General features: G+C 44.8%; 1 protein-coding gene across 3 annotated transcripts in view; it reads left to right on the top strand.

Annotated features, from left to right (window-relative positions):
• arhgap17b (Rho GTPase activating protein 17b) overlaps positions 1-15034 on the top strand; it is a 28653-nt gene that overhangs the window by 3619 nt on the left and 10000 nt on the right. For all 3 annotated transcript variants that reach the window (XM_058049013.1, XM_058049015.1, XM_058049014.1), the window contains exon 2: positions 106-145. In XM_058049013.1, coding sequence (XP_057904996.1) covers positions 106-145 — 40 coding nt within the window. The remainder of the gene's footprint in view (positions 1-105; positions 146-15034) is intronic.

The following is a 15034-nucleotide window of genomic DNA, read 5'->3' as shown; positions in this document are numbered from 1 at the left end:
ATATATATAAGCTGTGTGTATGCAGCAAGTTAAGTCCTGTTTCAGAAAATGTGACAAAGTGCAACAATTGTATTCATACTAAATAATTTCATTGTCATTTCACAGGGCTGAGAAGACCGAGGTGCTGAGTGATGATCTTCTTCAGGTAAAAATGCCATGTTGATTTAATGACTGTGTGTTTTTCTCACCCACAAATACTGCCAGTGGTGTGTCAGACTATTCTGGATGATGAAGGTCAATATTTGGTGATTTAATGACAAGCAGTGTGCTGTCATGAGACTGCAGTTGTATGACATTAAAACCTCTCATCAAATCCAAAACTAAGAATGCCAGCGCTATTCATGTGATTCTTGTTGGCTAGTTAGTTTTTGTAAATGGTGTATTTATAGACAGTCAATTTACCTAAACTGCAAAGAAGATTGTATAAGAAGTGTATATATATAGAGAGAAGTATAAACAATCAACTGAGAAACATCATAAACTCTTGACTGCAAGAGAGTCACTGGTACAGACCACTACATGTACATCACCAATAAATGGAGATTGACCTCCAGTTGTATAAAAGTTTTGCTGTGCAATGCCGGTCTGATGCCGGTCTTAAAGCTTCATAAACTCCTCCAAAATACAACAACAGAGCCAAGAAGGCAACACCCATACCGCATACTGTATGTCAGTGGTCTCAAACACGCGTCCCGCGGGCCAAATGTGGCCCGCAGGACACTAGTTTGAGGCCCGCGCCTTTATATGAAAGTTTAATGTTAGTGCGGCCCGCGCAAGTTTGATATGGATGCTGTATGTTATCATGTACCCAGAAAAAAATATTACGTTTGATTAATGTTCATGTTAAAGGTTAAATAACTGTATAATAGTGTAATAGTTTCCTCCCTATCCGTGTGGAAGTGGTAAGTTTTTGGTTTGAAGGAAATAACTTGAAGGCTAACGTTTAGGTCGCTAGCTCTCTAGTTTGCGAGTTAGCATGTGTCTCAAGACCCTGCAGTTGCGCAATATGTTGTAAATAAAAAAAGTATAAATGTGACTATAGTCGTGTTTTGTCATGTCTACAGGGCTCTAATAATGCTTTGTTAATTTTAATCTGAAAAAAATAATTTGTCTACCCACTAACTATATGTGGATTCTTATTATTTGCCGTTTTATTATTATTATTATATTTATTTCTTTATTACTGATTGATTGATATTTATTTTTCATCTTATTTTGTGTAGAAAAATAAAAAGTAAGATATTTGAGAACAGTGGAAAGTTTTATCAGAGCTTTTCTTGTAGAAAATTGGAACCAAAGCGAAGTTTTTTAAATTTTTTTGTTTTTAATATATGTGTTTTTTTTTTTTTTTTTTTTTTTTTTTTTTTTTTTGTCCCGTCCAGCCATTGGGGCAGATAGTATTGTTGATCTAAATGCCCTTACATGCTAGACAGATTTGCTCTGTGTCAGGAAAGGTGTTGGCTACAACTTCCCTGTACCATGAAATTTTATTTGCCGTTATTTGATGTCTTTGTTATGCCATTTGGGACGACCGGACCGGAGCAAGAAGAAGAACAGAAAAGAAGAAGAGAGAAGAGAAAGGTGGGGTCGGGGGGGGGGGGGGGGGGCAGTAGAGGGAGAGACAAAAACAGCAGCAACAAGAATTCCCAAAACAACAACAGTGACAAACAGAACAGTTAAATGTCAATGATGGCTAAGGGTCACACTGGAGATGATATCAGTGGAATGAAACAGTCCAACTTACCAATAGCAATAGTAACAATGAGGACATGACCCATGATAGTAAACACAATTGCAACCATACAGTTACAGTAATTAAAATCTCATTGCTTGACATCATTATTACTGTTATAATAGCATACCAATACTATATAAACATCAGGGATAAGAGAGTAGATTGTATAGAGAAGCACCCATGTGCTGTGAGTGCCCATATGGAGGTGTGTTGTGTATGTGAATGCGAGTGTGTGAATGTGTAATTGTCACTGAGAATGACAAAAGGAGAGAGACTGCCTTCTACCACCCAGCAAACCCCGCCCCGCGCAGCCAGGTCAAGCCCCCACCGCCAGAGATCCTCCGGCCCCGTGGGTGTGGGCAAAGCCAGGGCCGACTCCCCAAGACCCGCCCCCGAAGCAACTCCCCGAAGAGACCAGCAAGAGGCCATGGAGGAGCAATCCCAACCGGCAACAGGGCGCCAGCAGGCCGGAGGAGAGCCGCACCCCCGAGACCAGCGGGAGACCATACCCTACTAGGGCAGAAGGGCATCGAAGGCCACACACCCGTGGGCACAGGGGCGCCCCTGCCGCCCGGAAGGGAGCCCGTCCACGGCCGGAGGCACCGCCTCCCGCCCCCCACACACCCCCAGGAAGCAGAACCCGGCCCGCCCCAGGTAACCCCAGGCCCGACCACCGACATAGGACCGCCCCGGCCAGGACAGAAGAGGCCCGGGCACACTGCCCCATGGAGGACCGGGCGGTTGAGATGGAACACCCTACGCCAGACCCCCGCAGAGCCCCCCCCCCGTATATCCACATGGCCATATACCCACATACACATCCACACATATACATATATATATACATATATATAATTATAATAAAACTAATCATTAATTATCTAAGTATTTAAAACAATAAATACATAAAATAAACTCAGACACATGCACACCCCATCCACTCAATACACACACATGCTGTGGACGTCCCCGGGTGGGGCGTCCGGGGCATCACAGGGTGGGGGACCCAGGGGTCCCAGACCCACAACCAGGCCCCGAGCCCAGGGAGGTACGGACCGCCAAGGCATAGCACCCCCAGACTCCCCTCGACCACGGCATCAGGGCTACTGCAGTGTGGCAGACAAAGGAGCGGGCGAGGGGAGGAGGCCCGCACATGAGCAAGCGGAGGGGGCGAGCAGGCGAGTGGTGAGGCGCTCCACTGCGCCGGCCGACATCCACCGGGTAGCTCACCCCCGTGAGGGAGAGCCATAGCTCCAAGTCACGGGGAGGCCACGCACCAGAGCCGAGGAGTTAAGACCAGCGCAAGGCCCCCGAAGGACCCCACCATCCACCGGGAGGGCCAGCCCCCCCCGCCCCCAGAACCAGCAGCGCTCCGCCCACGTACCGGAGAACCATCCCCGACGAGCCCTAAGGCAAGACTGGGGATGGGCAAAGACAGGGACAGCGATGCGGCAGAGCATAGGACCAGTGGCAGCAGACACCCAAACGCCCGAAAGAGCACCGCCCCCCCAGCAGGCCCCACCCCGAGGAGCATGCTCCCCATCCCCACACGCCACCCAGGCCCCCGTACCCACGAGCAGGATCAGGTCCCCTCCCAACACACAGCCCGGTCCCCGCAGCAGCCACCACAGCGCAACAACCCCAAGCCACCACCGTAGACTTCAGGCCACCAGCAGCGCGGACCCCACTGCCTGGAGGCCGGTGAACGCCCCCCCAAGGGCACGTTGGCGCCCGCGACCCAGGACAGATCCAGGGAGGTAGCGCCAACCATGACACCAGGGCAAGCCCCGGCGTCAGCTGGTTCCAGCGGGACCCCCAGGAAGGCCAGGCAGACCAGACCAAAATATCCTGCAGCCCAGGGCACCCCGAGCGAGCCGCCAAGCCCCAGCAGCCAGCGGGCCAATCGCGGGGGTAGGCAGTAGGCTCTCCGGTCCAGCCCGCTACACCTGTGTGTGTGAAGATGGTATTGTGTAGATAGTGCAATTAAAAATAGGCCTGTCCCATAGGGCTGACCTATGTGTGTGGTGTATGTGTATGTGTGTGTGTGTGTGTGGAAGGAAGCTGAGCAATGGTGGGTCCCCTGCCTGCCCAGACCCCCCCCAGAACTGAGTGTCTAAGGTGCGGTTAAAATTGAAGGGTGACCAGCCAGAGGAATGCCGAGGACAAAAGGGCATCCGCAAGGAAACCCTTCGCCCCCGGCAAAACCAGTTGCAGGCCACCCCCCAAAGTCCTACATGTATGTGAGGTGGTGCAGTGCAGCAGGGAGGATCGGGGCCCCACACACGCCCACCCCGCACTACCGGCCAACCGAGCCGGGCAAGCCAGCCGCCCGGAGCAAGCCCTGGGCCACAGGACCAACCACGGGCCCCACCCAGCCCATCGTGGCGGCCAGTCCGGCCTGCCAGCTCCCCCCCGGAGGGCCCCACCAGAGATTGAGCCAGCTATGCCACCCCCGGACCACCAGGAGCCGCGGACAAACCATACGCCCCGAGGCTGCTCCTACAACCACCAGAACAGCAGGAACCGCGCCCCGGCAACACATCCGTCACCATGGCAGCCCAGGGAGTGACACCACAGAGACCGCAGGAGAACCGGGACCCGCATGGGGAAGAGCCCAACCCCACCCCCCGGGCTCGTGAGCCAAGAGTGCCAGGGCGGGACAGAGACACACACACCAGGCAGCAGAGCCCACCAGGCCGACGATACCCCAACAGCCGCAAAAAGTGAATGCCCCCCCCAGTCCCACCCTCCACCACAGCGCCGACCCGTCTCCACCATATCTCCCATCCACCCACGGACCCGCCAAGTAGGACACCCCGGAGGCGGGAAGACCGCCACCAGACCGGAGACAGAAGGGGCCAACCAGACACCGGCAAATAGCAGGGGCCGCCCGTGAGCCACCGGCCAGCCCCACCCCCCAACCCTTGGTCGAGGCCCCCCCACGACCCAGAGCCCACCACCCCGCCCCCCAAGCAAGCCCCCCGCTAATCCCGGCCCACGCCGCGCAGAGCACCACCCCCACCGCTATCCGCCCCGCTACCCACGCACCCACAGCCAGCCCCCCACCCGCCCGCCCCACATCCACCACAACCCAGCCATCCCTCCACCGAAGGGAGGGAAGCAGGTAATGCCCCACCCCAGCACCGCACCTCCCCACCCAGAGCCCAAGCTGCACAAACGAGACCCCCCCTCCCGTATGAGCTTACCAGGCGCCCCACCCGGGGCCATACACCTACCATACACAAAAATTAAAATTGAGAATAAAAATAATTAAAAAAAAAATAATAATAAATAAATAAATAAAAATAAAGTAAAGTAATTGATAATAATAATAATAATAATAGTAACCATAATAATAATAGTAGTAATAATAATAATAATAATAATAACAATAATAATAATAATAACAATAATAGTAATAACAATAATAGTAATAATAATAATATTTATTGATAGTTATGTATGTATAATAATGATACTACTATTGATACTTGATATATAATAATTTATATAAAATATATTTTCCAATAATTTAGATCTTTTAACTATTTTAGATATGATAATAATAAATATATACATGCATACCTACACACACACATATATAGCCATGTACATACCTAAGAGGGAAGGCTCTGCAAGGGCAGCGGGGTATAACCACCCGTGCCCACACCAAGGGCAGGGCCAAAGCCTCCCATGCCCACACCCCACGGTCCCACACAGTAGCCAGGCCAGAGCACCCAGGGCAAACCCGGCCCACCCCCAGGGGCGAGGGAGGCCGCGGAGGAACCAGCGCCACCGGACGCACACAGGCCCCCCCCAGCAGCAGCAGGCGCCCACCACCCACAGGATGCGGCTCCCCGTCTACCCACCACCCCGAGGGACGGCCTGCACCACCCCCGGGACGACCACCACCACCCCACCCACGCCCCATCCCCAGATCCGGACAGCCCCCCACCAACCCCCACCTGAACCTCCAGGGGGTCAGCCCAGCAGGAAGGGACAGAGATACACGGCACCCACCCGCTCACCCCCCAGACGCCAGGGCAACCCGGCGACCAAGACCATGCCCCAAGCCAGAGGAACGAGACCGCCAGGGGCAGAGACAGGCACACTCAGCCCTTCGAGAATTACAAAAAGAGATTAATTTAAGAGATTAATTATTGGAGCCCATATAGATTGAAATTCTGACAGTTGTTCTTTGGATTCAGCAGACATTCTCTCAATTGCTATATGATCTAACAGAAGATTTTTGTAAAAGGCTATGTTCAGTTTTTTTTTGGATTTCCAATTGATAAGAATGGTTTTCTTGGCAATGCTTAACGCTGTGATGAGGAGTTGTGTGTGATTTGTTTCTACGTTGACTGTAGAAAGATCACCCAACAAGCATAATACAGGTGAGGAAGGAATAGAGGTCCCAAGTGCCAAAGAAAGGTCCTCGCACACTGCTTGCCAGAAATTACTAATGGGGGCACATGCCCACATGGAGTGTAAATAATCATCTACTACATGATCTGGGCAGTATACACAGATGTTGGAGTCGGTTAGACCCATTTTAAACATTCTCTGCCCTGTGTAGTGTACTCTATGAATGGTTTTGAACTGAACCAACTGTAGGTTGGGATTTTTTATTAAACGGAACGAATTAAGGCATATTTGCTTCCAGAACTCAGGGTCACAGCTTGTAGATAAATCTAGGTTCCATTTGGAGACTGGGACCCCAACGGTGTTGTCACACTTTGACAAAAGAATGTACAACTTGGATAATGTTTGGGGAGCGGATATGTTTAAGAATTGGTCAATGGTGGGATAGCTTTCCCAAGATATGTTACGAAACCTAGCTCTAATTATGGATTTAATTTGTGAGTATTCAAGAAATGTATTCTGGCTTAACCCATACTGTGTAACAAGGTAAGTGAATGACACAAACTTTCCCCCCCTTATGATATTTTCCAAGCAACTTATTCCTTTGTCATGCCATGTTGTAAAATCCAAGGGTTTTTTTTTAAGCAATATATCAGGGTTATTCCAGATCGGAGTGTACTGGCAAGGATTGAGCGAGGACCTGGTTATTTTTAAAAATTCCCACCAAGCTGTCAGAGTGGTTTTAATATTTATGCTTTTAAAACAATCGTGTTTCCTAAGGATTTGACTTATGAAAGGTAAGTTAAAGATGGGGATTTCTTGGCTAAATGATTGTTCAATGTCTAGCCATAACTGATCCAAGGGGTTAGGTTTTATCCATTTTAAGATATACTGTAGCCTATTTGCCAGGAAGTAATTGGAGAAATTTGGCAGTTCTAAGCCCCCACATTCTTTAGATTTTTGTAATGTTTTTAGGCTTATTCGTGCTGGCTTATTTTTCCAAAGAAATTTATTTATATATGAGTCTAATGACTTAAACCAAGTTATAGATGGTTTGGTTGGGATCATAGAGAACAGATAATTGATCCTTGGTAATATCATCATTTTCACAGTGGACACTCTGCCCATAAGAGAGATCGGCAAAGTTCTCCAACGTTCAAGATCATCCTCAATCGATTTCAACAGTGGGGTATAATTCAAGCTGATCAGGTCTGACAGATTGGAGGAAATGTTGATGCCCAAATACCTGATATTCCCTGAACGCAGTGGTATAGAGGGGGTGCTCTGGAAAACGAAATTAATGGGCAATACTATGGATTTAGACCAGTTAATAGAGTAGTCCGAGAAGGTGCTAAAGTTATTGATGAGTGTGATAGCTTGGTGAAGTGAGAAGTGTGAGTTTTTTAGGAAGAGTAACACATCATCAGCATAAAGGCTTATCTTATGATGAACATTTGTTGTCTGGATCCCTTTAATATTTCCATGTTGTCGAATAGCAGCTGCAAGAGGTTCAATAAAGATAGCAAACAATGAGGGGGAGAGTGGACAACCTTGCCTAGTACCTCTTTGTAAAGTGAATTCTGGAGAGATCAGATTATTGGTTCGAACGGAGGCCTTTGGGATGCTATATAATATTTGGATCCACGTTCTAAATGACTCGCCAAAGCCAAATTTCTGTAGGGTTGCAAAGAGAAATTTCCAGTTAACTCTGTCGAATGCCTTTTCAGCGTCTAGTGAGACGATTGTGGTTTCCAAATTATGGATGATAGAATGATCAATCAGATTGGTTAAGCGGCGTACATTGCTAACTGAGTGTCTCCCCTTGATAAATCCTGATTGATCGGGATGTATTATATGAGGGGTAACTTTTTCCAGTCTTCTAGCTAATACTTTGCATATTATTTTAAGATCCGCATTAATAAGTGAAATTGGACGATAACTGGAAGGTAATGTTGGGTCCTTTTCTGATTTTAGCAAAAGACTGATTGTAGCAGAATTCATATATGGGGGTAGGCGTGCATTTTCTTTTATTTCCTGAACCATTTAAAAAAAAACTGGGGCTAGCAGTGACCAGAATGTTTTATAAAATTCGGCAGGAAACCCGTCCGGTCCTGGTGCCTTGTTATTTGGCATTTCCTGTAGAGCATCATAAAGATCTGTTAGTGAAATGGGTAAGTCCAGGGTTGTCACCTGATTTTTTTCTAATTTTGGTAATTCTATGGTACTTAGAAATGTTTCAATGTCTGGATCAGAAGGGTTAATCTGAGGTGTGTATAGTCTTTTATAAAAGTCCCTAAAGACTGAATTAATTTCCTCCGGAAGGTGAGTGATGTTACCTTCTGAGTTTCTAATGGAGGAGATAGAGTTTTTTTCTTTATTGAGTTTTAGTTGGTTAGCTAAGAATTTTCCAGATTTATTGGCATGTTCAAACTTCTCCAAACGTAGTCTTTGTAATTGGAACTGAATTTTCTTATCAGTAATTTCTTTTAAATCTAATTTCAATTTTCTAAGATTATTCAGAGTATTCTCATCCTGTGAATTTGCATAAGCGGTTTCAAGGAGTTTAATTTTTTCCTCCAATTCCAATTCCAATATTCTTTCTTTCTTTTTCTTATATGATGAGTAGGAGATAATTTTCCCGCGCATTACTACTTTTGCTGTCTCCCAGAGAACACAAGCCGAGGTTCCCGGTTGGTCATTAAAATCTAAAAACATTGTCCACTCTCTCTCAAAGTCGTTTAAAAAGTCTGGGTCTTTAAGCAATGATGTATTAAATCTCCAGCATTTAGTAGGTGTACTTGTGGTTTGGTTAGTGAGAAAGAGAGAGACTGGTGCGTGATCACTAATAATGATAGGGTGTATGTGAATATTTGATATGTCAGATAAGATTGAGCTACTTGTTAAGAAGTAGTCAATTCGGGAGTACGTGTGGTGCACTGGTGAGAAATACGTATATTCTCTGTAAGTAGGGTGATAAGAGCGCCAAGCATCACAAAGACCAAAATCAGACATATATTTTTTCAGTGTTGTTGTTGCTTGAGACTCACGATGTCCCCCAGCTGGGCTAGACCTATCTAAGTCTGGATTAAATACCAAGTTGAAGTCCCCTCCCAAGATCAAGCTTGAATCCAGGTGTGCAGAGAGAGAAGAAAAAAAGGTGTGAAAGAAAGAGGGGTCATCAACATTAGGGCCATATATGTTGGCAATGCAAAATTTAACATTGTCCACCGATATGTTGATTATTATATATCTACCTTCTATGTCTATAGTATTGTTGAGCAGTGTAAAATTGACCCTCCGGCTAATTAAAATGGCTACGCCCCTCTGTTTGGAGTTGTAGTTTGCTAGGTATATGTGTGGAAACTGTGGTGAGTGAAATGTATGGGCAGCTGCATTGGAGATGTGAGTCTCTTGCAATAAGACAATGTCTGCTTGGATATTCTTTAGATGGTTAAACATTTTTTGTCTTTTTTCTCGAGACCCGACTCCCCTGACATTCCAAGTGACAAATTGCAGTGAGGACATCCTAGACTAGCTTATGATGATATGTGTGTGTATATATGTGCAAGTGTGAAGTATATGTGCCTGTAGGTAGTGTAAGCATATACTATTACATATATGCTTAAAGTGCACATGGGCATATTATAATGTAGTCCTCCTGATCTGACTAGTGAAGGTGTAATGTTGGAGTATGCATGTGTGAGATATGCGTGTGTGTAAGTGGCAGTGTTGTAGGTTTATGTGTCAGATGTACAGTACGAGCCACCTGTGTACATGGATGTGTGTCTTTATGTACAATGTTTGTATTTGCGGGTTTGTGATTATGTGAGTGTGTGTGAACTGTATAGACATGCTGGTACAGAAAACAGACAAGTGACAAACAGGAATATAAGTGAGTGAAAGAGGGGAAAGACAGTGAGAAAGTGTGCAAGACAGGGAGGAAAGGAATGAGGTGACATGCAAGGGAGAAAAATGGGGAGTAATTTGAAGGCAGAGTGCAGGCGTTAACGAGGATGAGCGCGTTATAATATACGAACCTTTATCATGTAACTATGAAAAAGTAGGACGTTACCTTACCTTACCAAGCATATTCAGTTACCATGTTAGAGTGATTAATACAGCCACGGTGTAATTTCACGATCGCGGTATAGCTGTCCATTAACAAAGAGTTTGTCCACTGTGATGACAGCTCGGCACCCCTCGTTGATGAACTTTTTTCGGATAGGGAACAGGCGACGGCGTCTGTCGAGGATCTCCCTTGGAAACTGGTCGTTCACGCTGAAGTCCGTCCCCTTCAGCTCTCGGCCTCGGCCTTTCACCTGCTCCTTCTGCTTGAAGTGTTCAAATTTTGCCACGATGGGTCTCGGTCTTGTATTTTCTGGCTTCTTGGCTCCCAGGCGGTGGACGCGATGGAAGGTGATGTCCCCGATGACGTCAGCCGGGAGCTTGAGCCGTTGCGCCATGAAGGCCCTTACGGATTCTTCCGGGTCTTCCTCGGATTTCTCCGGAATTCCTGCAAAGACGAGGTTGTCCCTCATGCTTCGAGCCTGAAGGTCCAAGATCGTTTCCTTCATGGACTTGTTTTCCTGGCGGAGTTGTGAAACTCCGTCGGTGAGGGACTTCACCGATTCACGGAGGGTTGCGTTCTCCGTCACCAAGGAGATTATTTGTTTTTGGCTGAAGTCCAGAGACTCACGGATGGCCTGAAATTCTTTATGGAGTACCTCGACAAGAGCCAGGCGGCCGTCCAAGCAAATCAGCCTCTTGTCGATGGAATCGAGGATGTCCTTGATGTCTGTGCCTGGTGGCGACGTTTCCCCAGGGGAGTCCTCAGGACGGCTACGCTTGGAGTTCGGCGTCTTGGGTGACTTGCCCGACTTGCCCATGACGATACTATCGAAGCAACCGTCGATGTACTCCTCCAGATCTTCCAGGTTTGTTTTTTGTGAACTGTAACTTTTCCAGCAGTTAAATATGTTGGTTTATATCTAAGGATACTTTGCGGATGTTTGAATAGTTAAGATTGTTTGGGAGCGCTGTATTCCGCTTGTCTGACCTGCGCGCGTCACGTACCCTCTCGCGAGATTACAGCATCACGCCTCTCCTCCACTCTCTATATGTGTTTTTGTTTTTTTTGGAAAACCTGATGCAGGCCAGTCTCACCCAGACCCGAGCTCCAGTGGCCCCCAAGTAAATTGAGTTTTAGACCCCTGAGTTACACCATATAATAGTGACAATAAGTTGCAGCCTGCATTCTGGCATAGAAACATGGAGTTTAGAACATTCAGAGATACAGTCTCCTATCTCATTTTAAACTTATTATGGGGAGTTTTGTTAGCACAGTCAAAGAGGTAAAATTGACGTTTCAGTTGTTCTTGAAAAGTCAAATATGGAATTCCTTTTTCTTCCGTCTGCTAAAGTCATCATCAAGTCTCAAGGCAAGACTTGGAATGACACCATCATGGCGAGTCTTTCATTCAGGGTTTGGCAGCTGTGGGAGGAGACTTTTGTGGTTTTCCACTAAAGGCAAATCCAGGCAATGTTGTGCTATCTTCAAATCACACTACTTGTGTGTCAGTGGGGGATGGGACTGACATCACCGCTTGGAAAAAAGTACTTGCAGAAAGCGAGCTCATCCAGACAAGAAGGGAGATGATGAGTAATTCTTGGTGATCAACCTCTGTTCTCTCTAGTAATTATGCTAACTTGATGGTAAACCCGTAGAAAACAGAAGGCAAGGCATTTGCTTGTCCTCTTGAATGTCAGGAGCTTTGTGCTGCTGAGTTGGACATTCCTGCAGTAAGGAATGTAAGCGGCAGTGCGGTGGAAGTGTCGGAATCACTGCTTCATCAGTCATCTATTATAGAGTCATTATTCTCTTTTTAGCTCCTTTCCAGTCTTCCAAACCTAAGCAGTAAAAAGACAAATTTCCCTCCAGTTTTTTTTCTTTCCAGCACGCTCCTGCAAACCCTTCCCAGAGGCCTCCGAAATGTGAAATTTGACGCTGTGCTTTCCATTCCGTAGTAGTTGTAGTCTTCTCCCTTTTGCTTTTCTAGTGTTTTTGTGCCGACTGAGGCGATGATCCTGTTTGGACATGTCCTGCTCGAGTTGGGACACATGTTTTTTAACATCTGTAGCATATTGTTGCTGATGCTATATGTTATCAAATAGCTGATAGGAAAAAATTCCACAGCGACATCACTATATAAATAGTACTTGAAATGTAATGGTAATGTTACCTTAGCCATTAGCATGACAAAACGATAAGAGACTACAAGAATGTGATGAGGAACATAAATATTATTTATAGCTATGTATACACTTAATCTGGACATTTTGTAACTTTAAGTGTGATATCTATAAGTGTGAAGTCTGCCCTGATTAGCATGTTTTTTGGTTATGGCCTCAAATGTATGCTAAAATTTTGCCTTGATTTGGGTACATTTTCCTCTTAGCGTACAATATGGCATGCATATCATATTACTGATATGCCGTGTGAGTCCAACTATCTTCAGAAATGTATTTTTATCACAAAGTTGCTAACAAAATGGCTGCCATGTTGCCTGTCTATGATGTCATCAGTGGTTGACTCTAAAAAAAGTTAAAACATGGCTTTATACTTTTACATGCATAAATAATAAATGCATGTAAATGAATGATGAATATAAAGTAACATTTAAGATTACTTTTATCTTTATTGAATATATGACTGCTCAAAACCACAATATGGCAGCGACACACCACAGGACAACATCTACCTGTTTTGTCAGGAGTTATTTCTTATTCAACAGTGTTTCTAACCTTCCTTATCAAAATGCTGGCACTTTGAAGTAGCAGTAATTCTACACTCAAACCTACGTAAGATCAAAACACTATTGCTGCATAAAAATTCAAAACATGATATTAAAATCCACTTCGCTACGATTCAGTACTTCTCGAATCTGCGCTCTAAGCATCATGGGAACTGTAGTTATTTTAGCCATAAATTAGCTGCATCTTTGTGTTGGAGTTGGAGGGTTCATAGCGAAAAGAGTAACTGCTTATAAAAGTCAGCCTGAAATTTACCCCACATAGTCATTCATTATTTATATGTATCCTGTATCTTATAGTGTATAACTATAAAAACGTTTTTTGGGCTAACATTTTTGGCTTTCTGGAAGGTATTAGTTGGATTTAAATTATTTCTCATGGGAACATGGTTTGGGTCAGAGTCGGACCTCCTGAAGGAAAAAATGCCACGAATAGGGCTGGATGATATATCGATATTTTATATTGATATTTCTGTTAAGCACGATATCAAAAACAAGCATATTGTTCATATCGATATATACTGGATTTGATGCGGAGGTCTCATGTTTCAAGATGGCGCCGCCCGAGTGCAAGCTAGTTACGACAGCTCTCCTGCAGCGTTTTTAGTGTTTAATCATGCTTTATTTATTACTTTATTATTGGTTTGTGACATACCGACTCCTTAAGCAAGTGTGCAACTATGGATGTTCATTTTATTACGTTTGTAGCTTGCCGCTTGCGCAATTGTTGACACTGGGGAGCAGCTGTTAGCATCCCTTCGCTACGTCAAATGATCGGATATCCCCGTGGAAATATGGAGGTGGAGAGGCTGCATAGCGGGAGTGAACGGCCAAAAAAAAAACAGCCGTCATGGGGAACGTGAGATGGAAGAGCTAACGACGCTAACCCGGCTGCAGAGACAACCGTGAGTGCACCACTATTGTGAAGAGTGAACAGTATATTTAACTTTTTTCTATATTTATTAAAAAAAGGGGGAATATAATATTTTATTTACTTGAATATTGTTTACATTTTAATAAAACTTTGCATTCATATGCGGCTTTGTCTTTTGTCTAAATTCAGTTTATAGAAAAAATATCGATATATATCGTCATATCGATATTCTACCTATATATATCGGGATATGAGTTTTGGTCCATATTGCCCAGCCCTAGCCACTAACCAAGGTTCCAAGCTCCATGCTAGCTAGGTTACTTAGTCGGCTATTCCATCTGGTTGCTGTTCTTTCCTTTGCTGCTAAGTCGAGCTAATTAGGCACAGGCATCACAATTGTTTCCCACCTAGCAGGTAGATTATTTCTGTTCAAATTCATTCAGAAGTTGGGTTTTAGTTTCTGTCAGCTATGTTGCTATCATGCTACTTGATCATAGTGGAACAGAAGTGTGTTTGTTACCTGTGCCTCCATCTGTGCTTGTTGGACATTACATATTTTAACTGTCGTGGGTCAAAGGGCATCAGCGGTTTCTCCACACTTACAGCTGTCTGCGGACGGGGGATTTGAATAACCATATTGTAAACCTTTGGACAGTTTTGTATGTAAGGCAGGAGGGATTGTCTGTGTTCTGTTAATTGTTAAATTGCCCACTCCACAAGGCTGTATTTTGTAAAAATCCCAACTATTTTCCCCATAAAAATAGTCTGGAATTGAATAATAAAAATTGAGGAACCGATTTGCCACCAATCTATCACGTTGGCACTTTTTTTGTTTGTAGTTTTCCATTTTGTGTGAAGAAGTGATGAAAAAAAGTCTGTTTCAAGGTCATACTATGACCCAAAAAGTGTAAAGATATGTTGACCACTCTTAATATAGAAGTAGGAATTGTAAAATACTAACAACAATAAAACAGTCAGTCTTCACCTTTTAATAACAAAGTTGAAATAATGACGCAGATTTAAAATGTTTAGCATCAATGTTGATTTTTGTTAATACTTGGGTTGTTTATATTGTTTATTTTTCTACATTGTGTATTTTGTACTGCTTAACTGACTCTGTACTCTTGCTGCTGTGCAATACAAATTTCCCACTGAGGGACGAATAAAGGTATATCTTAATCTTAATCACAGCCTAATGTCAAAAGATGCTCCTAGCTACTTGTTGCATTAGGTTCTTCTTTTAACACTCACTGT

Source organism: Doryrhamphus excisus, chromosome 15 (genome assembly GCF_030265055.1).
Source record: "Doryrhamphus excisus isolate RoL2022-K1 chromosome 15, RoL_Dexc_1.0, whole genome shotgun sequence".
Classification (NCBI taxonomy): Eukaryota; Metazoa; Chordata; class Actinopteri; order Syngnathiformes; family Syngnathidae; genus Doryrhamphus; species Doryrhamphus excisus.
This window is presented reverse-complemented; position numbering and strand designations above follow the sequence as displayed.